The 27,525-nt window shown below is 44.1% G+C and overlaps 4 protein-coding genes across 12 annotated transcripts in view; 3 read left to right on the top strand and 1 right to left on the bottom strand.

Annotated features, from left to right (window-relative positions):
- frmd4bb (FERM domain containing 4Bb) overlaps positions 1-6,264 on the top strand; it is a 61,809-nt gene extending 55,545 nt beyond the window's left edge. For all 3 annotated transcript variants that reach the window (XM_042099456.1, XM_042099455.1, XM_042099457.1), the window contains exon 24: positions 5,210-6,264. The gene's annotated coding sequence lies outside the window, so the exon portion shown is untranslated. The remainder of the gene's footprint in view (positions 1-5,209) is intronic.
- Positions 6,265-12,849: 6,585 nt separating this feature from the next.
- Positions 12,850-16,547, top strand: lmod3 (leiomodin 3 (fetal)). Its single transcript, XM_042099473.1, has 4 exons — positions 12,850-13,225; positions 13,728-14,002; positions 14,211-15,794; positions 16,243-16,547. Exons 1-4 carry the CDS (start codon positions 13,045-13,047, stop codon positions 16,288-16,290), a joined length of 2,088 nt encoding a protein of 695 aa, XP_041955407.1. The 5' UTR covers positions 12,850-13,044; the 3' UTR covers positions 16,291-16,547.
- A 1,811-nt stretch (positions 16,548-18,358) lies between these two features.
- LOC121714234 (PRA1 family protein 3-like) lies at positions 18,359-22,998 on the bottom strand. Its single transcript, XM_042099516.1, has 3 exons — positions 22,787-22,998; positions 21,627-21,844; positions 18,359-19,202 (listed from the first exon to the last, which is right to left on the bottom strand). The coding sequence occupies exons 1-3, from the start codon at positions 22,963-22,965 to the stop codon at positions 19,027-19,029; spliced, it is 573 nt and encodes a 190-aa protein (XP_041955450.1). The 5' UTR covers positions 22,966-22,998; the 3' UTR covers positions 18,359-19,026.
- A 49-nt stretch (positions 22,999-23,047) lies between these two features.
- LOC121714217 (NEDD8-activating enzyme E1 catalytic subunit-like) overlaps positions 23,048-27,525 on the top strand; it is a 33,911-nt gene continuing 29,433 nt past the window's right edge. For 2 of the 7 annotated variants that reach the window (XR_006033051.1, XM_042099480.1), the window contains exons 1-7: positions 23,453-23,734; positions 23,848-23,886; positions 24,813-24,930; positions 25,394-25,474; positions 26,320-26,402; positions 27,266-27,346; positions 27,457-27,500. Coding sequence is in view for 6 of the 7 variants with exons in the window: in XM_042099480.1 (XP_041955414.1) it covers positions 23,484-23,734; positions 23,848-23,886; positions 24,813-24,930; positions 25,394-25,474; positions 26,320-26,402; positions 27,266-27,346; positions 27,457-27,500 (697 nt within the window). In the remaining variant the exon portion in view is untranslated. The other 5 variants (XM_042099482.1, XM_042099481.1, XM_042099483.1 and 2 more) reach the window with 5 other exon arrangements.

The following is a 27,525-nucleotide window of genomic DNA, read 5'->3' as shown; positions in this document are numbered from 1 at the left end:
CGCAGGCTTCTGTACCTCTTCCCAGAGGGCAGTAGATAAAACAGATTGTGAGCGGGGTGACTTGCATCACTCACAATTTTGGTCGCCTTGCGGGTGAGGTGGGTGGTGTACATGTCCTTCAGGGAGGGGAGTGAAGCACCAATAATCCTTCCAGCTGTGTTCACTATGCGCTGCAGGGCTTTCCTGTTGTATTCAGTGCAGCTTCCGCCCCACACAGCGATACAGCTGGAGAGGATGCTCTCAATGGTGCCTCGGTAGAATGTGGTCATGATGGCTGGTGGAGCACTTGCTCGCCTGAGTTTCCGCAGGAAGTACAGGCGGCGCTGAGCTCTCTTCGCCAGTGATGCAGTGTTGGTGGTCCAGGAGAGGTCTTCACTGATGTGCACCCCCAGGAATTTGGTGCTGCTCGCTCTCTCCACCACAGCACCGTCGATGGTCAGTGGCAGGTGTTGGGTGTGACCTCTCCGGAAGTCAACAACAATCTCTTTGGTCTTGCTGACGTTCAGCAGGAGGTTGTTGTCCCTGCACCACGTGGTCAGATGGTCGACCTCCAACCTGTATTGAGTCTCGTCGCCCTTGGTGATGAGACCCACCAGAGTTGTGACATGTTAGGTGACATACATAAACAAAAACTACAAAACAGGCTAGGGTAAGAGTGGAGTGCAGGTAGATGCCTCATCAGGTGTCTATCTGCATGCCTCACTTATTTTAATGCACACATTGTTGAGGCATACATCTTACACAGGGTAAGTGTGGTGTGCATGGGGAAATCCTGACAGATATTCACCATGCATGCCCACTTCTTTTAATGCTACACTCTAGATAGACCCCTCAACCTAGCCATTCACATACTGTACATATTTAGGTCAAGAGTGGCGTGTTGGGTGAAGGTCTGGGGGCGAGGTGTGGTTGGTCGTGGTAGTGGGGGATGTGTGCATATGCTGGGGGCCTGGGGCGATGGGTGGCACGCAGGTCCTCCCCTCTGTCAGCTCGTCGCAGTATAACTGCAGGGGCTGGGTGGAACTGTGGCCATTAATGGGTGCCCAGGTTGGCAATCAGTCAGGCAATCAACCAGGCAATCAGTTATTCCTATTATTATACTTATCATTAATAGAATAATTACAACTCCTCTCCTCTGAAACCCTCCCTCTCTCCCTCTCTATGTTCCAGCTTCTCTCCTCCTGGCCCAACAGCAAACCAGCCTTATACATATGCGCGCACACACACACACACATACATCCTCACATACTCACTACCCCTCACCCCCCATCCCCACCCCCATCCCAACACCACCTCATTCACGCTCTCAGAGCTACCATCCACACCCCCCCCCCCCCCCCCCATCCCCCCTTCTTTTCATTCCGGTCATCAATTTCATCCCTGATAATCATATCTGTAATCATCCTGGACGCAAAGCGGACCCCGACGCGCAGCGGAGGTGGAGACCGGTGTTCTATACATTGTCCCACTTAGCTTACGTAAGCTAGCAGGCTAACGGTATAAATTTGTTTTACGGGCGGCAGATATATCAGACCAGACGCTATTAACGGTTACAACAATGGTATAATCAGATAGTAAATAGTTTATTTCTCATCTTAGATCTACAAATTTAAGCAAAATAATGTCACACAAATTACATTTCAACAGATTCAGCAGCCATTAACGATGTTATCCGCAATCTTTGTTTACTTTTCACAGCTGTTTCAGACGTTGCTGCAAAGGATTATGGGTAGAAGGGAGCATGAAGTGTGCATCGATGCTGCCTCCAAAAATGACCGTTATTCAGGAAATCTTTGTTTCTTTATTATATCTTATCTAAATCTTTATTATATCTAAGAAGGCAGCAAAATTAGTTTTTTCGGTTTAAAATCACACTTGCTGCCTCGCTCCCCAGTTAGATATCTTAAAAGGAAGCAGTTCTTACTGTTTCGAACAGACCAATAGTGAAATAAGAGTCGTACATACATACATACATACATACATACACACAGTTAGGAACAAAATTATTCATACCCCTGGCAAATGTTGATCTAATGTTGGTTTTTCTTGACCAATATGTTTGTTCTGACTGAAAATGGCACTGCCACATGCCAAAAAGTTGTAAGACAATGTGGTAGAAAGAAGGGTTTTCATCATTTTAATTTTTTTTATGAAAAATTAACTAATACATTTCTATAGCTATTATCCAGTCCCTCCAGGAATTCGCGATGTTGCAATCGCAACAATTAACGCAAATTCAGCAAATCTCCGCAAATTCCTGGCAATCTTGCAATTTTGTCCAAACACCGCAACTTTTTTACAAATTTGACCAATCATCGTAGTTTCTCTGTGAAATTTTACCTACCACAACAGTCCCTCGCGCAGAATATTGAGCCAGAGGCCACACTCACCTCTGCAGACACCAGAGACTGCCCTATAACTTGTTCTTTCCTCTGCAGTTTTGATGGCAATAAATAGAAAGCTAATGTTAATGATCTGCTTACTTGCATCTCTCAACCTGGTGGTGCTAAACTATCTAGTCTATGAAAGTAAGTCAAGTCAAGTTTATACACAGAGGTCATTCAACGTCATTCAAACAGTAATAACAAACAAAACCATAGAAGGGCAGTATACTGTAGTCAAAATATAGTTAAAAAGGTAAAGATCATAATAAAAAGAAAACCTAAAACGCACAAGGTACCAGGTGAAATCGCAACTATTTTTGCAATTTTCACTTCCTTCCGCAAATCAGCCATTTTAGGTTGCAACAATCTCAAAAAATCCTGGATGGACTGATTATCCACTGTGGGTATGGTGTTCTGGTGGTTGAAATATTTTCACCCCATCCAAAAATCATGGATGCTGATCATGGATCACTGTTCTCCAAACATGCGCACCTCAACTTAACCTTTATAAGGGCACACCTGGACAAAGAATTTAGCTATCGCTGGATTTTTTTACCCAGGGACATGAGATTGGCATAAAAAAGCATTAAATCCCAATGACGTCATGGGAGGACTATGAAGGTCCTTGAATTGAGGCAGGTATGCATGTACGATGGCTGGTGCTGTAGATTTGCATACTGCTTTAAATAGTTTCGTTTGTATTATCAAAATAACAAGTGATGTTTTACTTGTATAAGTGATGTTTTACTTGAAACTACAAAACACATTAAACAGTATGCCACCATTACATGTCCAAGGTTTGATTTTTGTTGTGGTTGCACTGCTTCTGAGATGGTGTTATTTAGCTCTGTGTGGTGTGTTGTGGTTGCACTGCTTCTGAGATGGTGTCATGTACAGGCGCGCGGGAACCTACAGTATTTTTGACCAGGGGTGCTGAATAACAAAAATAATAAATGTCCGAAGAAAAGAAAAGTCCTGGGCAGCCACAAATTCCAATGTTCCGCGACAGCACTCCGAGCTCCGAGTCCACTGCCACCCTAACCCCACAGAACTTGACATCATTAGCCTATTTCAGTATAGCTAAGGAAAATTACTTTTCTGATCATCAAAACCACACCAGAGATGTTGGGCTTTAAATATAGGCTAATAATCAGGCTGCAATGATCTCGCAAATAATTTCTGAATAGCCTAAAGTGTGTCATCTCCACAGCAAGTATGTGTCCTAATAATTTCTATCTTAGCGACTAGGATAGTGAATGATTTCACTAGCTATGCATTTATTATTTTTGCAAAACTGTAAAACACAATTAAAGTTTCTTTCAGCTTATCCATGTTTTTTTGAACGTGTAAATCGCATAGAATATGTAGGCCTATATCAACCGTAGGCCCAGTGCTCGAATTACGTGGGAGCCAGAGGGAGCCGAGCTCCCATAGAGTGAGGACTGGCTCCCATGAAAGCAACAAAGTCAAAAATCTGAGGGGGTCTCTCATATCTGAAGGTGTCTGGCATTGCAATTTAATCTTAAACAACCGCTCATTATCCATCCCTGTGCGATCTCTTACCATTAAAGACGTTAAATTAAAATATAGGCTACTACGGGACGTAGACCTACCCTACGCTCTTGAACGCAGCATGACACTTAACCACCACACCACTAGACTATATGAGCAAACCGTATACGATTGTTTTGACAGCACTCGCAAATCTGAAGAAGTCACCCTGCTTTGATGCGAGTGTTTTGTCTATTTACATAGGCATTCATTGGGCTAGCCTATATAGTTTGATATGTGCTGAAAAGTCCTATTTGCTGTTGAACTTGCGCTTCACCTCTTCTATGTTGATTGACAAAGCCATAAATTATGGCCCATAATGCAGCCTACAATGATTGTGTTGTCTGATGATCTGTAGCTATCCTCTGCCATTCAGAGCTCCAGAAAGTTCCCAGATATTTCGAAACACCTGTTAGCAATCTCTGATGTCGGAATATTCAATGGCTACCCGACAACATCTCAGTGCAAACTCCAAAATTGTTAGTCTATTAATTTTCCACGGTTCAACCACTAGAACATAGTTTGGCTGCAATGGCTCATAATTTCTGCCAGTTAGTGCATTTTCCGCTGTGTATACGTTATACTACATGCATTATTGTGTTTGACACTGAGGATAGCCTATCTGAGATGGTGGTCTGGTTCAAATGAGTCACGTTGTGAAATTGAGAATGGCACAGACTAAATCGTTTACTCTATTTCTTTGTATTGTGAAATTGAAATGAAATATGGACTATTACAATCAATAATATTTTGAAATTAATTAAAAGCAATCAATTTCTATGAAAAATCTTTGTCTGTTGTGTGCGTGTGTCAAGGTAAAGCCTAGGCCTACCGTGCTCATATACGCCTAGGCTATTTCATCGCCTTGTTAGGCTATGCACGGGGTGTGCCAACTTTTTATGAGATAGAGAGACCCCCTTAAAGACAAAAAGATCATTCGAGCCCTGCGTAGGCCTACACACTTGATCGCTATCACATAGATGAAACCACGCTACGGTTCTTACAGTAACTGACTCACGTTCACGTTGATCTCTATAACTGTTAATTTTTAGTAGCCTATATTCGAACCTATCCATAACACTTTTTTGCTATTTGACTCATCATTTCACATACAAAAATATAAATAATGTCAGACAGCGAATTAGTAATTATTTAAAAATATATATAATATTTTTTAAAAATCTATCTCCTGCCAGCAGGGGGTGCTGCAGCACCCTCAGCACCCCCCTCCCCGCGCCCTTGATCATGTAGCTCTGTGTGGTGTGTCTCCTCAGATCACAAGTGGATTACACGTCAGCTGCTGTTCTGAGGACTCACAGGACCAAAGGCCTCACTGGACCGGACAGGACACCAAGAGCAACAGGATCCGAAATACACACACACACATACAGTCACACACAAGCACACACACACACTTATGTGCCTTGGATTGAAACGCAGTTCAGCCCAGGGTATCCAAAGAAACATCCATCCAGGCACCTGTACAAGAAACAAACAGCACATTGGAGGACATCTGAATATCTGAAGAAGACAAAACCATACAAAGACAAAACCCATAGGACAAGGCGAGTCCTTCTGCGATGGATAACCATAACTCAATGCACACACCCACGCGCACACACACACACACGCTGACTGTCTGACATGTCGAGCGCTCTCTCTCCCTGGGTTCATATTAGTGGTTATTTTTTCCATCATATTTATAAAAACATGTCAGTTTTTTTAAAAAAGACAATGTCACCTTCATGTAGTTCCAGGTGCTGATTGAAATGATTGCAGATCTGGTCGAACGGTCTATAACTTTAGGTGGCGCCAGCTGACGTTAATGGAAGGATCGATATGTTTTGCAAATGCAAATGTTTCTTGTAGGTGTTGAAGTTATGCGTGCTGTTTCTGTGAGACAGGCATTCTTAGAATTTTCCCATCTGTTGTCATGTTCTGTGTTGAGAGTTGAGTGAGTAGTCCTGTGTATGTAAGAACTGGCGATTACCCAGCAGTAATGAGCGAACTGGTTATTACCCAGCTGTAATGAACGAACTGGTTATTACCCAGCAGTAATGAGTGAACTGGTTATTACCCAGCTGTAATGAACGAACTGGTTATTACCCAGCTGTAATGAGTGAACTGGTCATCGACCCCCAACTGACGTACAACAAGCCATCTCCATGGTGATGTACAACGAGCCTTCTCCATGGTGCACCTCCGTCCTGTGCTGGAATACATGGACTAGGTGCTGCCCGTACCCCCTCTACCTCTCCATCCCGTACCCCCTCTATCTCTCCATCCCGTACCCCCTCTATCTCTCCATCCCGTACCCCCTCTATCTCTCCATCCCTTACCCACCCTGTCTCTCCATCCCGTACCCCCTCTACCTCTCCATCCCGTACCCCCTCTATCTCTCCATCCCGTACCCCCTTTACCTCTCCATCCCGTACCCCCTCTACCTCTCCATCCCGTACCCACCCTGTCTCTCCATCCCGTACCCCCTCTACCTCTCCATCCCGTACCCCCTCTATCTCTCCATCCCGTACCCCCTCTACCTCTCCATCCCGTACCCCCTCTATCTCTCCATCCCGTACCCACCCTGTCTCTCCATCCCGTACCCCCTCTACCTCTCCATCCCGTACCCCCTCTATCTCTCCATCCCGTACCCACCCTGTCTCTCCATCCCGTACCCCCTCTACCTCTCCATCCTTCTTTATCTCTCTCTCTCCTCCAGGTGCTGCCCTTACCCCCCTGTACCTCTCTACCCCTCTATCTCTACCCTTCTTTCCTCTCTCTGTCTCTCTCTCTCTGTCTATCTGACTTTCACACACAGTACTGTCTTTCCTCTCTTGGTCTAAATAATGATTTTGAATGTAAATGTCAATAATGTTCATAGTATGTATTTGTATTTTGTTTTCTGTTGTGTGTGTTGAAAGTGGTATAGAAAGCATGTTATGTACAGTGATATTTTAAGATTTGATAAGGCTCTTGGCTGTTCTTTCATTTTTTTTAGGACGACAGTGTTTGAATTTAAACATGGATGACATTCAAGGTAATACAGTATGCCTCATTTGGTATCATAGATATTTGTACAGCGTTTGGCCTTCAAAACTGTGTCAACACTTACAGAGAGATACAGTATATCTCATTGACAAATGGAGTGTGAATAAAAAAAAAGTTGTGTCAGAGACATTGGTCGCTAATTGTCTACCTGATCTGAATATGTAGTTGTAACAATTACAATACTTTTTACATCATATACTGGGCTCATGAGAAATAGTGTAGATTAGTGATTTTTACTAGTTGACCGGTTTTTCCATAATAGTTAGTCATTGTACCACTGCTAATACCAGCTGTTAAGTGTTCATCTTTAGATTATCTGGCAGTGTTCATCTTTAGATTATCTGGCAGTGTTCATCTTTAGATTATCTGGCAGTATTCATTTTTAGATTATCTGGCAGAGTGTTCATCTTTAGATTATCTGGCAGTGTTCATTTTAAGATTATCTGGCAGTGTTCATTTTTAGATTATCTGGCAAAGTGTTTTCATCAGTGTTCATCTTTAGATTATCTAATTATAGTGTTCATCTTTATGTAACACTCCCACTAAGCAGACTATTGAAAAACCTGTATTGTAGCCCACTATCATGAGCATCAGCAATACACACATCGGGAGGAGCTTAATGAGATACATGTACCAGACAGGAAGTGTCTAAGGTCACTCTCTCTCGCATAGGGTCAGGGTAGAGCTGAAGATGTCTGTCCGAACCCGACGGGACCGGACGGGTTCAGGCTTAATTTCTATCATTTCACGTGGGCTCGGGCTTGCGCGGTAGGCTAAATGAGCGGTCAGGTGATGCCTTTCGAATAGTTGCGAGAAAGATGCAAAAATGGATGCTGAGGACGTGAAGCGGAGGCTGGCCTCTGGCGATTACGTTTTAGTTGCACCGGCAAAGAAAGCAAAGTCTGAGGTGTGGAAAAGTTTTGGCATGTGCATAATGAGAATAATAAGCCAGAAATCCGAAGGATGCAACATTCTGCAGAACCACAGGGAATGCGTCACTGAAGGCATGTTGATCAAAGCTTGTCTACACCTGCCAGTGCCCAGTATCAACCTACAATCACATTGTTTGTTACAGCAACAAAACCCAACCCTGCAAAGGTGAAACAAATGGTTATGGAGAAGTGTGTCAGCTTTTGCTGTAAAGACATTAGGCCTTTTAATATGGGGAGGGGAGGGGCAAAGATAATTTTTTAAGGCTTAGGGGAAGGCCCCGGAGAAATGTTTTTCGGGCCTCGGGAGGGCCGAGGATTTTTTTTTTTCTTTTTCGATATTTTAAAAGGTTTGTAGGCCAAAACATGATTCACGTCTCTTTGACAGAGTGGGCGAGTCCAAAAAGTCGCAACCCTACCTGAATCTCCCACAACCCCCCCTCTTAAGCTTGCAGGTTTTTAAACATGACCACTTTTTAAAATTGTTAGTTTGGACCCCCCCCCCCCCCACTTTTGCCTTGCGTTCCATGTTGAAAGAGTGTCGGGATTTCAAACAAACAATCCGCTTTCATGCGTTCATTGATCAGCCAAGTAGCCTATTGAGTTATTTTTTAAATTAAGCATGATTTACTTTTTATTAATTTCGTAGGCTGGAATGCCTCGAGTCGCGGCAACAATTGTGTTTAAATGTAGTAGCGTGTTTCAAAGTCAGTGGCCGAATGCACGCAAGAGTTGTATACATAAGAAACACCCAGAGTTTGGGGGTGCCAAAACGCGTAACTCTCCCTCTATCGCGCGTAAATGACACGGGAGAATTCTGGCAGGGTGAAATATGCGTAATACGCGTTTTTTTTTTACTTTACGCACGCACTTGGGTTAATTCCCCTCTTAGTGTTTTGTTGTGCCTATACAGTGTTGGGAGTAAAGCGTTATAAAAGTGGCATAATGTAGGCCTAATGGGCCTAATTTGCTGTAACGTGGTAGGCATTACAAAAAAAATGCATTTTAACCCGAAATTAAGTGGTATTTTGTTTTTATAAGCATATACAAATTCGCCAACAACGTCGCGAGATCAACAGAGGAGAAAAAATCTGTGTAAATTGTAGAATGTTATCTCCTGTCAGGCCTAGGCTAGGCTACTTTCAAGATGATTGTGGCTTCAGCAAGTCGGACTCTACATTTGCGACATGGACATAAAGGCCTGCTTGAGCTTAATGAAGCAGAACATTCATTCATATCACAGAGGGTAGGCCTCTGACTCTGGGTGGAATGCCGCCTAGATTAAAAAAGTTGAAGCAGATAGGCTACAGACCTTCCAAAATCGCCTGTTTTCCGTTGTATGTTGACAGCTGCTGGACTGGACGGTGGAAGAATAACGTTTTTTTTTTAACTCTCAATTACTGTAACTGTGTGTCAACCTGGCGTTCGTTAGAACCGTACCACTGGAGGAGGGACCGCTCATAAACTCCCCTTAATTGTTGCAAATATAGACTTCCGAACAGTTTTTGTGAGTGCTACTTTGGTAAATAATTGGGGAAACTGCGAGTAAGGGGCTGCGACCGTTCTAAATGTAGGCTGCTGAAGTGCAGCGAGGGCGCAGCAAATGAACTTCAGAAACAATATATTTAAGCTCACGACATTCAGACTGGCACAAAAAGTTAACGGCCCACCGGGAATCCTCCCGAAGCACCCGATAGCCACTCATGGCATTCAAAGCATTAAATAACTTAATTTAACAGATATTGCAACTGCATGGTTAACTATACCATGAGGTTAATAAAGCTGGTTCCGAATTAGTCATTGAATTAATAGCTTTATTTTGTTATATAGAAGTATCTAAATAACCTGTTAAAATGTACCAGAATTCAGGAAATTGCATCTAGTCCAAAAAATTTGACCAGGGGGGAGGGTTGATTTTTAAAATACTCTGCTGGTACAAACTTTTAATAACTCAAAGTTTGTATTTACTTACATGAAAGTCACACCTACTGTTAACAGCTTTAGGCCTGAACTCTATATTAATTAAGTCTATATTAATGGCCATCAAAAGCCATGCGATGAAATAAAACAGTTTGACACAATTATTTATTTGATAGTTTATATTATTTATTTGATAGTTTTCTTTATTTTTTAATAGATAGCCTAGTATAAAATGCATGTGATACTTCCATGGAGGCAGGCAGATTCCAAAGTCCGTTTTAGGGGTCAGCCCTGTCAATCAAAGAAAAAAAGAGTGCATTTTAATCACTGTTAGCCTACAGAACTTTATATCAAGACTTGCATGAACCAGTGAACGATATTGACAGACATAAAAATCCACCAGGAGACAAATTATTAGTCCAACACACTCGGAAACCATGACCACCTAATATTATGGAGTTGTTTTAAACATAATACCGATAATAGCCTACAAAACGTGCGTTTATGTCACATGAGCTTGATAACACTAACATTACCATTAGCCTAGCCAGAGACGATTAACTGCTGGACTTGACGGTTGAAAGAATATGCCTGCCTGCCTGCCTGACGATTTTTTTTTCTCAACCTTCAAATAACTATGCAGCTGTGGGTAGTGTACTCCACGTCAGGTGGGGGACAGGAGGGAGCACAGCCCTAAACTATCAACCCAGCAGTGATAAACTATCAACCCAGCAAGCTGGGTTACAGAAATGACCCAATATGAGTAAAAACAACCAAACAAAATGACCCAACAGCCTCAACCCAGCGTTTGGGTTGAAAAAATAACCCAGCATTTTTTAAAGTGCATATCTGGGAAAGTATGATGTGATCATATATCTTAGGTTGGCCTTTATATTAATACTTAATATAAATACTTTGTGTCTGCATCCATGTCACCTGAAGCATGCTAACCACCACCACCAACAACAACAACAACAACACCACCACCACCAACACCAACAACACCACCAACAACAACAACACCACCAACAACAACACCACACTACTCTTATAAGGTGTGTCATTATATATACTATACACCTAATACTGCACATACCTGCACATGCTGTACATATCTGCCTATATTGTCCATACTGCATATCCATATTTATTCTGCTCTTATAATGTAAACACTGCACATATCCCTACTGTGAACCACGCCACCACACTGCACCATATGTCATACAGTACACTGCACTACCTATCTATACTCTTTACACTGCACTATATGCTGTTTACACTGCACTACCTGTCTATACTCTTTACACTGCACTATATACAGTTGTTTACACTTTGTTTACACTGCACTGTCTAGACTATTCATACTGCACTTGCACTACCTGTCTATACTGTTCACATGGCACTTTTCTGCTTTTTTGCACTTCTGGTTACTGGACCCTAACTGCATTTTGTCTCTGTACTTGTACTCTGCACAATACCAATAAAGTTGAATCTAATCTGATCTTAATGAAATCTCTAGCCTACATTACCTAATGGGTAAACATGAATAATAATACTCAATAAGTATAAGTAAGTTTATACAACAATTGGGTTCTGTGGAACTATTTATTTGTTTCTGATTGGCCGAGAGACGTTCCATGAGTTGGAATATCCCTGGACATTTCAACTCAGACTTTGCACGGCTAATAATAAATCACTCCGCGATACAATGCGAAGATTTGACACAATGTTCTCATCCCAGCTCTCCACTATTTCACTTTTGCTCCCGTAAGATATATTTGCTCTTTGCATTTATCCCAATCCGTGAATTAGTGAAACACACAGCACACAGTCAGGTGAAGCACACACTAACCCGGAGCAGTGAGCTGCCTGCAACAACAGCGGCGCTCGGGGAGCAGTGAGGGAGGTGCTTGCTCAAGGGCACTTCAGCCGTGGATGTGGGCATGGGAGAGCAGTGAGGGGTTAGTTGCCTTGCTCAAGGGCACTTCAGGCGTGGATGTGGGCATGGGAGAGCAGTGCTCAACCACTTCCCCCGCCCGCATTATTCCTACTAAATACATAAAAGATAAAGCATAGCTAGAGCCTGTTAAAACATGAAAGGTTAACTACTGTATGATTTAATGACGTCAACTCTCTTGCCCTTCTCAAGAAACCCGCGGAAGCCTCCGGTTCTTCTGAGGCCGACACCTGGTGTGCTGACAGACCAGTGAGTCACGCAGCGGCTTGAGCAGCGTCTCTCTCCCAGCTGATGCCGCTATCGCCCCACCTACACAGACGTAAACACTTCTCCAGAGGCGAGCCGAGACAGAACACCCCCCCCCCCCCCCCCCAGCTGGGCCTCTCCCTGTATGTGTCTCTCGCCACATGAGTCTGCCAGGGGAGGTGTGTGGTTACACTTATTAGAACAGCCCCCTGAGGCTACACCATCCCAACTCATACGTCTGAACCATTGTAGTCATCTCAAGAATGCGCCAGAACATTTTTGGCTCGGGGGAAAAAAAGTACATTCTGATTGAATGTTATACTGCCAGCTTTGAATCACTGAATATAGCAGTATTCAGAATAACTGCTGAATAACTAGTATGGTCTTTTGTCGTTCCAGAGTTAAAGTCACAATCTGACCCATGACCTTTTTTTAGCCACCTGCCCCATAGGGCAGTAAGACAGATAGCGCTGCTGAAATCTCCCTTCCTCTCTCCACGCTTGGTAGAGACTTTTGATTGACTTTTTCTGTTGTTCTCTTTCCCCCTCAGGGTGTTAGCTGTATACCAGGTCCTAGAGATATCATTACTTTTTCCAGGGATCCCTGCAGGTTTGTGCGAAGAGCAGGGGAAAGTTGTGTGTGTGGGGGGGGGGGGGGGGCTTCAAAGGACAGCAAACAGGGGGCTCTTTCCAAGCATAAAAAAAGAAAAAGAGTTCCACCTGTCCATGTCCGTCTCGATGCCTCTCTCAGGCCGGCCCCTGCAAACATATCAACACGGAGTGCAGCTGACTCAAGAGCGTGGTACAATCTGCCATCTTGCGCCATAAATACCTTCCGCTCTGTCAAATGGGGTTAATTTTAGCCCCTGCTCAGGGCATGAGCGCTGCACACAGACGGCCAGGGTTAAAACTTGCACCAGTCTCTGGTCAGCCAACAGGGCAGCTCCTCTGGTTTTCTTCCCTGCTCGTTCCCCCGTCGCTCCAGCGGTTTCTTGATTTCCCACGGCAGCATGGCCGACCCCAGCGAGCGGGACTCCTTCACGGACGACATCGACGAGGATGAGCTTCTCGCCGGGCTCTCGGCCGAGGAGCTCAAGGAGCTGCAGAGCGAGATGGACGTCATCGCCCCGGACGAGAGGGTGCCGGTGGGACAGAGACAGAAGAACTCGGCTGTTCAGCGGACGGTCAAGGGTGAGGCCTCACACAACACTGGTCCACACTGTGGGAATGCTGAACACAACAGCACAGGACATCTGCTGTCATCTAAACATTTACTGTATGCCTGTTGAAATGTGGAATCTTTTCTGATATCTGAAAACTTATTTACTAAACTAAACTATGCTTTTGAGGGACTGGATTTATATAGCTATACAGCCAGGAAGACAAGACTATACATAAGCTATTTCTGATTAGAAAGAGGCTACTACGTACAGTACAAAACAATTAAGAGGACTTTCCTCTGTAAACTATTGACATGTGTATAACAACAGCAACATTTCAGACAACACATCTACTGTATGTGTATACACTATAGCACTGTGTATAACAGACAACATTGATCAGGAACATGAATAAAGCTGTCTCTGTGGCTCGTTAGAGGACAGTGATCAGGAACATGAATAAAGCTGTCTCTGTGGCTCGTTAGAGGACAGTGATCAGGAACATGAATAAAGCTGTCTCTGTGGCTCATTAGAGGACAGTGATCAGGAGTCCGAGTGTGGGGACGATGATGAGGACGAGATCTTGGCCGGTCTCTCTGCCGAGGAGCTGAAGCAGCTCCAGAGCGAGATGGATGTCATCGCGCCGGACGAGAGGGTGCCGGTGGGACAGAGACAGAGGGACCAGACCGAGAAGGCCCCCACAGGCACATTTGACCGCCGGTCACTAGTGGACTACATGTACTGGGAGAAGGAGTCCAAACGCATGCTGGACGAGGAGAGAGTCCCTGTGACGCTGCTGCCCAGTGAGGTGAGGCAGTGTTGATATTTACTCACCCAGTCCTCACTGTTCATCACTATTCCATCTGCATGCTTTAATCATGGGGTGGCGTCACACTGAAACACGCTTATGGGAAAATAATCAACATGATATTTACATTTCTGATATATATGATATTTACAGCTGTAACTGTGAGTGAAGTGATGTGAATTTGAATGAGATGTGTTTATCTCTTCAGAAAAAGATGAGAGAAGCTGCTGAGCAGAAGGAGAAGGAGCAGGTGGTGGAGGTGGTGGAGGAGGTGGTGGAGGAGGAGGTGCCAGACGGTGTTGATGAGGTGGAGTACGTCTACGAGGAGGTGGTGGAGGAGGTGGAGGCGGAGGACGGGCAGGTGGGGGAGGAGGTGATCGAGGAAGTCATCGAGGAGATCATAGAGGAAGTGGTCGAGGTCAAGGACAAGACACAGGAGGAGACGCAGGAGGAAAACAAACAAGCCGAGGGTGCCGAAAAACAGGACAACAAACAAGCCGAGTGTGCCGAAACACAGGACAAGAAGGAAGCGGCCATCACAGGACCGAAGGACAGTCCACCCCTGGAGGCTGGGGAGGGGGCGGAGCCGCAGGGCAGGTTTGAGGACTGGGTCCCAGAGAAGGAGGAGAGGGTCATCTCCAAGCTGAAAATTCCAAAGCTGGCGCTTGGCGGGAACGCCTTGAAGTTGACAGCCAGGCCATCAGGGAACGAAACCAACCTGGACAGCACACTGCACAAGATCCGCAACAACAACCCTGCGGTCACCGAGGTCAACCTGAACAACATCGAGAACATTCCCAAGGACATGCTGCTGGACTACGTGAGCGCACTGAAGAAGAACAAGCATGTGAAGACGTTCAGCCTCGCCAACACGGGCGCGGACGAGACCACGGCCTTCTGTCTGGCCAACATGCTGCGCGAGAACAAGAGCGTCGCCACGCTCAACATCGAGTCCAACTTCATCACGGGCAAGGGCATCATCGCCATCGTCCGCTGCCTGCAGTTCAACGAGACGCTGACCGAGCTGCGCTTCCACAACCAGAGACACATGCTGGGTCACCATGCCGAGATGGAGGTGTCGCGCCTGCTGAAGGCCAACCACACACTGCTCAAGATGGGCTACCACTTCGAGCTGCCCGGCCCGCGCATGGTGGTCACCAACCTGCTGACCCGCAACCTGGACCGCCAGCGGCAGCTACGGCACGAGGAGCAGAAGCTGAAGGACGTCAAGCAGCAGCGCGAGCTCCTGGACATGTACGAGGCAAGCCTCAACCTACCGCCCGGCCTGCTGGACATGCTCAGCGGCTACCTGCCCCCCGATGAGCTGCTCGCTCAGCTGCAGCACCACCACCAGCTGCTGCAGCAGCAGCAGACGCATCAGGAGGCCCCCGAGCCCAGCCGAGCCTCCCCCGAGCCTGGCCCAGCTCTGGCCCAGCTCCGCAAGACCCAGAACCTGCATAGCGCCGCTCCCAAGCCCGCCGGCTCTGACCCGGGCAGCCTCATCAAGGACGTGCAGCTGAAGAAGACGCCCAAGAAACGCGACCCCTGCCTGGACGCTGCGGAGGAGAGGCGGCCCAGGGCCAGCGTCCAGCTGCGGAAAACAGCGCGGCCGACGGACGTGTGGGGCACCCGGGAGAGCGCGCTGATGGCGGACGAGCGCGCCAACCTGAAGGACATGCTTAAGACTCTCAAACCAGTGCCACGGCGACGAGTACCGCCCAAAGTGGAGATGACGCCGCGCGACGAGCTCCTCAGCGAGATCCGCCAGAGCAACGTGGCCTACCTCAAAGCGGTGAGTTCAGCCAGGAGCCTCAAGCACAAACACCACACACACGTAAAACACACCACTCTTACACAAGCCCAACAGATGGCCATGTTCAAACTGTCCACCGAGGAGGCACATTTTAAACCAAACTGCTGCTGATCCATTTAATCATTTAATGATACAGCTGCTGCCGTTCTCATAATGTGTTATTATAAGTGTAAGACAGGATTTCACTCTCATAATGTGTTATCATAAGTGTAAGACAGGATTTCACTCTCATAATGTGTTATCATAAGTGTAAGACAGGATTTCACTCTCATAATGTGTTATTATAAGTGTAAGACAGGATGTCTGATACCACGTTTGCTCCAGTAATACGATATCTCCTATGCATGTTATCAGAGAAATGGACTATACATCTTTGTTTAAAATTAGAGTTTATCATGAGGTGCTAATTACTGTATTCTGTTTGCAGGTCCCCCTCCCAAAAGAGCTGGAGTCGAGCGAAACCAGTCTTTTCTAAAGGATGAGAAACCAGTCTTTATTCTAAAGGATGTTCTCATAGCTGTAGCTGGACAGTCCACCATAACTGTGTCCGTCCGAGACGATCATCAAAGTCACCTTATTATGGAGCATATGCCCACACATGTAGAATACGGATGCTCATATTGGAGTTTTTTATGTTGTGAAGACATTTGTCTAACAATTGTGTGTTTTACTTGCTATGTTTGTTTTATAATGCATTTAATATCCTGTTGTAATAAAGTGAACTAGTTTAGACCGCTGTAGTCACGAGAATGATTCATTACCCAAACTCATTTCACGTCTCCTGTTCAGCAAACATTCATTTCCATTTTATTGGGTTTTATTGAGTACAGTGACTTCCCTCCAGTTGCACCTCTACATTATTGCTACCTCCCGCTGTGTAGAAATGAAAACAGTCCCATCATACGAGCTCCTCGCAGCACACTGGCCCCAGAGCGTTCTGCCCACAAAACACTTCTATCGTGTAATCCTCTCCTAACCACTCGGACACAGTGGAGAACATGATCTTCCTTGGTGTGCTTGGAAAGACTGATTTATCTAAGTACTGTAGCTGGATAACAGTGATACTTTCTAACACTCTCAAGTCATATAGTCCTGGTAGTATGTAGTTTTCCAAAGAATCGGAATCATCTGAATCACAGAATTTCAACGGAACTGAAACAGGGAATGAACAGACAAAATGTTTAATTCCAAAGTGGTCATGCTCTGCAGCAGCACATGTGAACACACACACATGATGACGCAAGGTTGACATGTGAACACACACACATGATGACGCAAGGTTGGCATGTGAACACACACACATGATGATGCAAGGTGCACATGACTGGGACTGGTTACCGTGCCGACTGTACGTTACACACACAGGAGTACATGTTGCTTTTCATTCAGCACATTCCATTTGCATGCTTGAGACAGAGCTGTGCAAGAAAAGGGCCAGTAATAGGGACCAGAACACCTGACTCTTACGGGGGAAAGCTATTGACACAGTCCAGTAGTAAAGCCAGCCGCCATTCCTTTTCCAGTTTTTGCATTGCTATGATATGAGAACGTCCACCTGGGACCGATTCCCTATGACCATAAAAAGAAAGTGTTAATTATTGCTTCTCATTACGCAGGAGCATAACACAACCCATAGTGCATGAATAAAGTAAATACCTAAGTACAGTAAATAAACACATAGCTTGAGTAAAGTAAATTAAGCACACTGTGCTTGAAAACCATATTAATAACAAATGCGTAAAAAAAAAGATTTGATTTGTAACAATGTTGGGGGAAAAGGGGATGTTTTTTGAGGTAGCCCTGCGATCGAGTGGAGCACAGAATGGCAGTCTGCCCTCCTGCATTCTAAAGGAGGCCTGACCACTAGGCCAGAGCATTCTAGACTGCCCTCCTGCATTCTAAAGGAGGCCTGACCACTAGGCCAGAGCATTCTAGACTGCTCACATACATTCTCACATGCAAACATGTTGGTCTCATATCCATTGAAATATAAATCAAATTACACAAATGATCTTTATAAAATAAAACAATATTTAAAGGAACCATATGTAAGATTGAGGCCAAAACTGGTACTGCAATCACTTTCAAATTACTATAGAGTGGTGCATCCCCTCCCTCTCACTCGAGGTTGCCAACCCGGATGCAGAAACACTACTGACTTTGTGATTAGTAGAGAGGTGGAGGGTGGCGCATCAGGCCAAAACACAACATGACATGACAAAACACAACATCAACATCAGTTGAGGGCTGCAACTTCACTTTTTAAATGACAATATCCTGGCCAGACTACTGTTGTCAGTGATATTCATACTTTATGATGAATGATGGTATGTGGTGTGTATTGTGTGATTGTCCAGTGTGCCTGTGAAATATGTGTGTTGGTTGATCGTATAGTATGCGTGCTGGTTATGTTGTTGATTGTGTCCCTTGAATCACTGAATAAGCTACTGTAATGCGCCCTTTTAAATTGCCCCTTGGGGACAAATAAAGTGCTTTGAATTTGAATTTGAATAAGTATTTGAAATGAACATGATTTCTTAATGTCTAGTGACATATCAGGGCCATTTTATGATTAATTGAAATACATTTCTTACATATGGTTCCTTTAACAAAAATAATATTAACTTCCTCATAAAAGCCATGTTTCTTAATAACTTAAACCACAAATTTGTCTAATAATGTGCTATATCAAGCAATCATATCACAACTATAAACGTGTCATAGCAAGTGAATGAACAGTCGATGAATAATCTAGACTAGGGAGAAAAACAAACTCAAACTCAAATAAACTTATCAATAAAGCTCAACTCTTCAACCAGATATGTCATACTGTAGCTACAGCAACCCTAACACATCACACTATTTAATCCTCCAAACAAGATGGGCCAAGCCAAGACAAGACAAAAACAAACAAACACAAAGGGGATGCAATGCTACCTGCCACTTCTGAACAGACTGCACACACATCTGGACACAGGCAGAGTGATTCGTTATGACCCACAAGTTGGAACTTCTGTGTCTCTCAAACCTTTGGTGATTAAACATCTACAGAGTAACCAACTGGACATCTATGGAGCCAAGAGGCCCAATTTTGGCTGAAGCTAAATAAGTTGATATTTACAGCTGCATCCTTTTGTTAAACACTGATTTGAGTCCGATAAAATGCACAGGAGTATGACACCGACAGGTTAGGGAAGCGTAGCCGCGCTGCTCAGTCCTTCAGCTTGCTCTCGATGAAGTCCTGGATCTTGTTGATCTTCTCCTCTTGCTGGTCGAGCAGGTCCAGGATCACGCCCATGGGGGTCCTCTTCATGCCCACACCCTCCATCTTGTTCTCCAGTCTGTTCTTCATGTTTCTCAGCCGCAATGAGGCGTGAATCAGGATCACTGGAGGAGGGAAAAATCAAAGACCTTCAGAGGAAGTCCCTGCAGGATAGTGGTGTGTGGCTCTAGAGGGGGACTTCAGCACTATCTGAACCAACTGGGATACATCAAAATGTCACACATGCAGAATTCAGTGGTATGATGGGGACACATGACCACCCGGCGAGTGAGTCTGTGTAGTGACTCTGGGCCCACAGTGGTGTAGTGAGTGTGCCGCTGTGTGTGGTGAGTGGGGAGACTCTGTTTGAAGAGGGGAGTAGGGAGTAGAGTAGAGTAGAGAAGAGTAGAGTAGAGGAGAGTAGAGAGTGAGTAGAGTAGAGTAGAGTAGAGATGAGTAGAGTAGAGTAGAGAGTAGAGTAGAGTAGAGTAGAGTAGAGTAGAGTAGAGATGAGTAGAGTAGAGTAGAGTAGAGTAGAGTAGAGTAGAGTAGAGTAGAGTAGAGTAGAGAGTAGAGTAGAGTAGAGAGTAGAGTAGAGTAGAGTAGAGTAGAGTAGAGAGTAGAGTAGAGTAGAGTAGAGAGTGAGTAGAGTAGAGTAGAGTAGAGATGAGTAGAGTAGAGTAGAGTAGAGTAGAGTAGAGTAGAGAGTAGAGTAGAGTAGAGAGTAGAGTAGAGTAGAGTAGAGTAGAGTAGAGAGTAGAGTAGAGTAGAGTAGAGAGTGAGTAGAGTAGAGTAGAGTAGAGATGAGTAGAGTAGAGTAGAGTAGAGTAGAGTAGAGTAGAGAGTAGAGTAGAGTAGAGAGTAGAGTAGAGTAGAGTAGAGTAGAGTAGAGAGTAGAGTAGAGTAGAGTAGAGTAGAGTAGAGTAGAGATGAGTAGAGTAGAGTAGAGTAGAGTAGAGTAGAGTAGAGTAGAGTAGAGAGTAGAGTAGAGTAGAGTAGAGTAGAGAGTGAGTAGAGTAGAGTAGAGTAGAGATGAGTAGAGTAGAGTAGAGTAGAGTAGAGTAGAGTAGAGTAGAGTAGAGAGTAGAGTAGAGTAGAGTAGAGTAGAGAGTAGAGTAGAGTAGAGTAGAATAGAGTAGAGTAGAGAGTGAGTAGAGTAGAGTAGAGTAGAGTAGAGTAGAGTAGAGTAGAGTAGAGTAGAGTAGAGAGTAGAGTAGAGTAGAGTAGAGTAGAGTAGAGAGTAGAGTAGAGTAGAGTAGAGTAGAGTAGAGAGTGAGTAGAGTAGAGTAGAGTAGAGTAGAGTAGAGATGAGTAGAGTAGAATAGAGATGATCAGAGTAGAGTAGAGTAGAGTGGGGAGAGTAGAGTAGAGTAGAGATGAGTAGAGTAGAGTAGAGAGTAGAGTAGAGTAGAGTAGAGTAGAGTAGAGAGTGAGTAGAGTAGAGTAGAGTAGAGTAGAGTAGAGTAGAGTAGAGTAGAGTAGAGTAGAGAGTAGAGTAGAGTAGAGTAGAGTAGAGTAGAGAGTGAGTAGAGTAGAGTAGAGTAGAGTAGAGATGAGTAGAGTAGAATAGAGATGAGTAGAGTAGAGTAGAGATGATCAGAGTAGAGTAGAGTAGAGTGGGGAGAGTAGAGTAGAATAGAGTAGAGATGAGTAGAGTAGAGTAGAGTAGAATAGAGTAGAGATGAGTAGAGTAGAGAGTGAGTAGAGTAGAGTAGAGATGAGTAGAGTAGAGTAGAATAGAGTAGAGTAGAGAGTGAGTAGAGTAGAGTAGAGATGAGTAGAGTAGAGTAGAGTAGAGATGAGTAGAGTAGAGATGAGTAGAATAGAGTAGAGATGAGTAGAGTAGAGTAGAGTACAGTAGAGATGAGTAGAGTAGAGTAGAGTAGAGATGAGTAGAGTAGAGTAGAGTAGAGTAGAGATGAGTAGAGTAGAGTGGGGAGACTCTGTGAGGAGAGTGAGTAGAGTAGAGTAGAGATGAGTAGAGTAGAGATGAGTAGAGTAGAGTAGAGATGAGTAGAGTAGAGTGGGGAGACTCTGTGAGGAGAGGGCCTGTGGGACGAGGGGACTATAAATGCTTGATGACACCAGCTGTGCTCTATGCAGGCGGAGCACGGTAGCTCTGATCTCTCTACTGCTCGGGCTCCATGGAGACGGGTCAACACTGGACGATGGCTGCGTCTGCGGGCACACTGAGTCACTGCCCAGTTATTCCATCTTTATGTGACATCCCCACCCCGTCCAGCCCCCTCCCACCCTGTTTAACCCTTAAAGGTGTGGGGTTTTTGAACATTCTGACATAAGATTACGTGCCGCAATAATTCAAGGTTCTAAAATTCTATGTTGTATTCATTGAACCCAGATATCCTTTAGAACGTTCATTTTCCAACATTCCCATCGTACACCTTTAAGGGTTAACATAAATGAGCCGCAGGTGTTGTGGCGGGTTAGCAAGGACACATGCCGATGTGTGTGGCCTTCAGGTCAGGTGTGGAATGTGGGCACTCACAGCCCAGTGGAAAGTAACATACGGAGCAGGGGAAATAACTTACGGAGCAGGGGGAAAGTGATGCCAAAGATGAACACCAGGACTCCTCCGCACAGAGACAGCACAAAGTAGCTGACCGCCATCACAGCGATGACAAACAGCATGGGGTTCTTCTTCTTGAAGTTCTTGATCACAGCCTGGTTCTCTCCGGCCCAAACAGAGCCCATGAAGACCAATGTGACCACACCTCCCCCCAGAAACATGCCAATGGGGTTCAGGAACCTGTCACCAGAAAAGGGAAAAAAAGTGTGTGAACAACCGTGCAATACACTAGAGCCTACAGGAAGGTAGCTTCAACAAAGTACAACGTCTAAGTACAACAACCCCACCTTGTGGCTATAACACACAACTTCAGGAAGCGATATCAACATAACGGCACCGTCCACAGACCCTTTTACGGTCTATGGCACAGACTGATTCCTTACACAGAACTTGATGGAAACACTGACTAAAAAAGGCACGAGTCTGAAATAAGTAGCTACACGTGCCAGTGCCGAGAGAGCAGAAAGGCCAGACGGGTCACACCCTATCCTGCCCATGATAACTATGAGAGTTTGCTTTTCCTGCAAATGGAGACAATGCACAGTATGAGTCAGTTTTTGTTTTTTTCCATTTCAAAAATGAATAGCCAAGGCTAGCCTACTAGATACACGCCCTTCTTCACAATAATTCTGTATATATTTGCAATCATTGTAATACGTCGATTACAAAAATAATAAGACAAACTTGGAAACGTTTTCATAACAGACAGTGGTGTGGGGGTGGGAGGTGTATGTAGCAACTGTCAACAAACATGCAAAATAGTCTATTTGTATCCAACACAGACATCGGTAGGATATTGCCTATCTCGTAATCAGGGGCGATTCTACGCCCAAACCAAGCACAAAACAGCATCTCGCATGTATTTAGATAAAACAGAAACTAGGATTGATTTAGCGGTGGGGTTCGCACTGCAAATGGCGTAAATTATTCCACTTTACTATGCCTGGTTGCAATATGCCATTTGCCAGCACCTCAACTTTTGTAAATAGGCAAGTCACTGAATTCGTGCTACTAATACTATATTAATACTATTATGGTAGATGAGTTATCCCATGTAAAATAAAACTCGTCCCTGTAGCAACGTAGCTATGGCCTTGCTACTTCCTGGCAGATGACACTTACCCCACTATAAGAGCAACCACAATGGCCACCACCAGATAATTTGTTTGGTAGTATAACAAGTTGCTGATGATCCTGTTATTCCATTTCGCTAAATCTCCAAAGTCTGGTTTGGCAAATCGGTCTGTTCCAGGGAAAAAATCATCCCATGGTCTAAACGGTGCAACCTCCATCCCTGCCATCGCTGCTGCTGCTGGGCGAATGTCAGATCAGATGGCGCAGCAACGTCACACTTTAAGATGCACTCTCGCGCGAGCGCGTGGCCACCTGTCAACTTGATTCTGTGAGTTTGCAGTCTTATCATCCGGTGTCGACATCCCAGCATTTTACATGACTCCTCAGGTCAAAATAATGTCCAGCTGATTTGCAGTAGCTAGCTATGTGACTTTGCCTTGAATGTTGCTCAGCCCGTGTTATAGTGTTGGCTTACTTTAATATGTTCTTCTCTCTTCACTATCCATGTAATTTATATTTCATTAAATATGGGATTCATTTGGTTATATTATATTACATCACATTATATTATATAGAAAATACGACACTTTCATGCAGCCATAATTCTATGTAGGCTTGGCCTACTCCACAGGAGGCGGTGCTGAGCACATAAACAAACTCCGCTGCCCTTACTTTCGCCCTGAATATGCATAAATGGGGGTAATTTCTCTAATCTGTCATATTACAGGCTGTGACCTAAAACAGCATGGAAAGTGTCTATTTCCAACCACAAACGAGATCGTTCTCAAGAGCGTCTTTACATGGAGTAGGAGGTTATGGTTTTGTTGATAGGCTAACCAGAGACAGAGACATAATTATTAAACTGAGTCCAGTTCAGTTGTATCTGCATTTTACACCAGTAACCAAACGAAGGACTCGTTTTGCAGCTGATCTGGACGCAGTGAGGAATTCTGGGAAGGAATGGAACTGTGAAAGTATGGCGGATGGGGAAGAGCCGTGAGTACCGTTGAATCAGTTTAGTACATTAAATCGCAAATTTGAATTGCTGTTCAACTATTACATTATGGAATACCACCCTGGCTTAAAATGTTTTTAACGTTTCTCTTTAGGGAGAAGAAAAGAAGGCGAATAGAGGAGCAGACTGAGAAGTTAGTGATGAAATGCTAAAAGCTGGCTTCAGGTTTGAGGAATACACAGCGCAGGGAGTGTGGTGAAAATTCACTCATCAGTGTAAATGGCCTTTTCAGATGAACACTCTGTGGCAGCCAAATCAGACAGTACAGTTTGTTCGTGGCAGCTTATGAGTTTGCCGATACGCGAATACTTCACCTTTTAATGATAGCTTTCTGACGTAGGGCACATAATCAGCGCTAGCTAGTTCGAGTGCGAGCTAGCTTGTAGAGAAACCCCATTGGTAGTTGTGGGTATACTCTGCATTAAGATTAAAGTTTAAATAATAAAATCTACCTATGTCTTGCCTACATTTGCCGGATACAATAAAAGTCTTGCCTATGTCGGACTTCTCGCCTGGCACCCTAAACACTTAACGTATCTGCCCCTGTCTAAGAACACATGACAAGCTTGTTTAGTTGGGCTGACACCTCCAGTACCGTACACTGCAGGCCCATACTGTTCGTGGGGCTTTCACTACCATACATTCTGATGGGTAACGGAATTTGTTTGGTATATTTCATGAGCAACACTTATTTACTTGCAATAATAATTAGAGCAATGATCACTGCCCTTATGACTCTAGATTTTTATTGATAAATCAAGTAGAAATCGACTTTGAACCCTGGACACACTTGGCTAAAGATTCTCTCTTAAATGTTTAGACAAACTACATAAAGTAGTAGCTCAAGTGCATACATGAACTCCCAGAACTCTTGCTTTATGTTTTCTGGTGAAAGGTAATTGAATTAAATTGAATTTCCCCTTGGGGATCAATAAAGTATCTATCTATCTATCTTTAAGGTTTAAAATCGTAACTTATTTTTGGTACGTTACAGGTTTAATTAGGCTAGAGGACATTCGTTGTTCAGCAGATGGACTAATGTGTTTGTGTTCTGGACAGAATGGCCGTAGATGAAGGGAACGCAGGCTGTGACTGGGAAGGACGCTGGACCCATGTGAAGAAGTTCCTGGAGAGACCTGGTCCCTTCACCCACCCGGACTTTGAACCCAGCACTGAGGTATGAACCAGGTACTGAGGTATGAACCAGGTACTGAGGTATGAACCCATCACTGAGGTATGAACCCAGCACTGAGGTATGAACCTGGTCCCTTTACCCACCCGGACTATGAACCCAGCACTGAGGTATGAACCCAGCACTGAGGTATGAACCCGGTACTGAGTTACACTGTAGAGTTGCTACATGCTGTACACCTAATGAACCCAGTACTGAGTTATGCATGCTGTACACCTACTGAACCCAGTCCTGAGTTATGCATGCTGTACACCTACTGAACCCACTACTGAGTTACACTGTGCACCTATTTGGAATACCAGCTGAACATGTTGTATCCATTAATCCACTCTATTGTATGTGTTTAATGTGTTTAATCCACTCTATTGTATGTGTTTGATGTGTTTAATCCACTCTATTGTATGTGTTTGATGTGTTTAATCAACTCTATTGTATGTGTTTAATCTAGACTCTTCCGTTTCTGCTGGAGACATGCAAGATTCTGGTGATTGGAGCAGGAGGACTTGGCTGTGAGCTTCTCAAAGACCTGGTAAAGATCTGATCTGATTCTAATAGCATTACCATAATACTGAGAACAAACTTACTTTTAAAAAATACATTTAACGTAATATTCCATTTTTAATATCTCAGACCTGTGTACATTTTCATGACCAACTATTTTTTGCTGTCATATAATATCATAGACTCACACAAACCATGCACCAAACCCACAGAAGTATCAGGAACTACTGCTTTTAAAGTGTAAATCCAGAGTAAAAACAACCTAGGGTCTATTTACATAGGGTAGTTAACAACTTCAAACTTTTGATTGAGAGCAAAATTACGTTAATTGGTAGCGTTTTGAGCAAGACCCTTTATTTGCATTATCACGGAATGGGCTTACAGTGATGCAAGATGCCATGTCCCTATTTTATACCACAAAAAATGCTCAAAATATAATTTCATTTCTGTGATCGTGTGGTGAGGGTTTCTACAGACAAGCTGAAGTATTGTAAACTTTAAAACTGTACAGAGAGGTTATAACAAGACCTGCGTCTGTAGGAAGAACATTCCCTGGCCTCCTGGTCTGGTGTCGTCACATCAGCGTGGTGTTCTGAGGAGTGATCTTGTTTTGTAAAACTAGAAGCTATTATTTATTTTTGAGAACTAAACTGTTTTTTTTCACCTCTACTGGGAAAAATCCCTTGTTTTTCCTGATTTGTGCATAGTATTTTTTTATTGTTTGTGCAAAATATCCTCTATCTAAAATATATCCTTTAAATAATCTCTATCTAAATCCTTTAAATATCCTCTATCTAAAATATATCCTTTATTTAAAATATCTTTTATTTTAAATACCATCTAAATAATGCGCCGACATTGTTTTTACTGTAGGCCCTTTCTGGATTTCGTAATATCCATGTAGTGGACATGGACACAATTGATCTCTCCAATCTCAACAGACAGTTCCTCTTCAGGTGAGACTATTTTCATAGATTTGCAAAGTATGTTAGTCAGTCATGACTTCCTGTTGTTGCATCCAAGTGCAAAACTGAAGCGCAGTATGGCATGGAGGATGCTATAGGATGCATACATGTACAGTAGGTGCATTATTGCAAAACTGAAGCACAGTATGGCATGGAGGATGCCATAGGATGCATAGGTGCATTATCGCATGGAGGATGCCATAGGATGCATAGGTGCATTATCGCATGGAGGATGCCATAGGATGCATAGGTGCATTATCGCATGGAGGATGCCATAGGATGTGTAGGTGCATTATCGCATGGAGGATGCCATAGGATGTGTAGGTGCATTATTGAAACAGTATATAGAAGTCTGCACACTGTAGCCCCCTTTTCAATGCAATTGTGATGAGATTCCCAAAACGGTGATGTTTCGAGCTTTACACTCTCCTTCAGACTGCTCTAACGTTGCTTCAGACATAACACTCTTCTTCAGACTGCTGTAACGTTGCTTCAGACGGCTCTAACGTTGCTTCAGATGGCTCTAACATTGCTTCAGACATAACACTCTTCTTCAGACGGCTCTAACGTTGCTTCAGACGGCTCTAACGTTGCTTCAGACAGACATAACACTCTTCTTCAGACGGCTTTAACATTGCTTCAGACGGCTCTAACGTTGCTTCAGACGGCTCTAACGTTGCTTCAGACATAACACTCTTCTTCAGATGGCTCTAACGTTGCTTCAGACGGCTCTAACGTTGCTTCATGCTTTTTCATATTGCACTGCCTTGTGTCCAGCACCTGCACTGTGCAATATGCACACTTCTTTTGATTCATTTTTTGATAATAACAGCCACTGCTTTGTGTTCCGAAAGGCCCAAGGATGTGGGCCGGCCCAAGGCAGAGGTGGCGGCCGACTTCATCAACAGCCGGGTCCCTGGATGTGACGTGGTCCCGTATCCTTGGCTTTTAATGAACACTTGCAGTGCTGTCAGGAATAAAGTGTGCAGCTGTGTTTGTTTGGCTGATATCCTGTCCTGTATAGTCGTTGACTTAACATATTTAGGCACTTTCAGAAAATCCAGGACTTCGATGAATCTTTTTACAGACGTAAGTTGCAGCTTGCTGCTTTTGC

Source organism: Alosa sapidissima, chromosome 7 (assembly GCF_018492685.1).
Source record: "Alosa sapidissima isolate fAloSap1 chromosome 7, fAloSap1.pri, whole genome shotgun sequence".
Taxonomy (NCBI): domain Eukaryota; kingdom Metazoa; phylum Chordata; class Actinopteri; order Clupeiformes; family Clupeidae; genus Alosa; species Alosa sapidissima.
The sequence above is the reverse complement of the archived record's forward strand: the minus strand, read 5'-3'. Positions and strand labels throughout refer to the sequence as shown.

Coding starts and splice junctions, on each gene's coding strand:
- lmod3 (XM_042099473.1), top strand. CDS start 13,045: ATGGCCGACCCCAGCGAGCGGGACTCCTTCACGGACGACATCGACGAG. Junction 13,226..13,727: donor TGTTCAGCGGACGGTCAAGG/GTGAGGCCTCAC, acceptor GTGGCTCATTAG/AGGACAGTGATCAGGAGTCC. Junction 15,795..16,242: donor ACGTGGCCTACCTCAAAGCG/GTGAGTTCAGCC, acceptor TTCTGTTTGCAG/GTCCCCCTCCCAAAAGAGCT.
- LOC121714234 (XM_042099516.1), bottom strand. CDS start 22,965: ATGGCAGGGATGGAGGTTGCACCGTTTAGACCATGGGATGATTTTTTC. Junction 21,845..22,786: donor GTGGTTGCTCTTATAGTGGG/GTAAGTGTCATC, acceptor TTCTGGTGACAG/GTTCCTGAACCCCATTGGCA. Junction 19,203..21,626: donor CATCACTTTCCCCCTGCTCC/GTAAGTTATTTC, acceptor TCCCTCCTCCAG/TGATCCTGATTCACGCCTCA.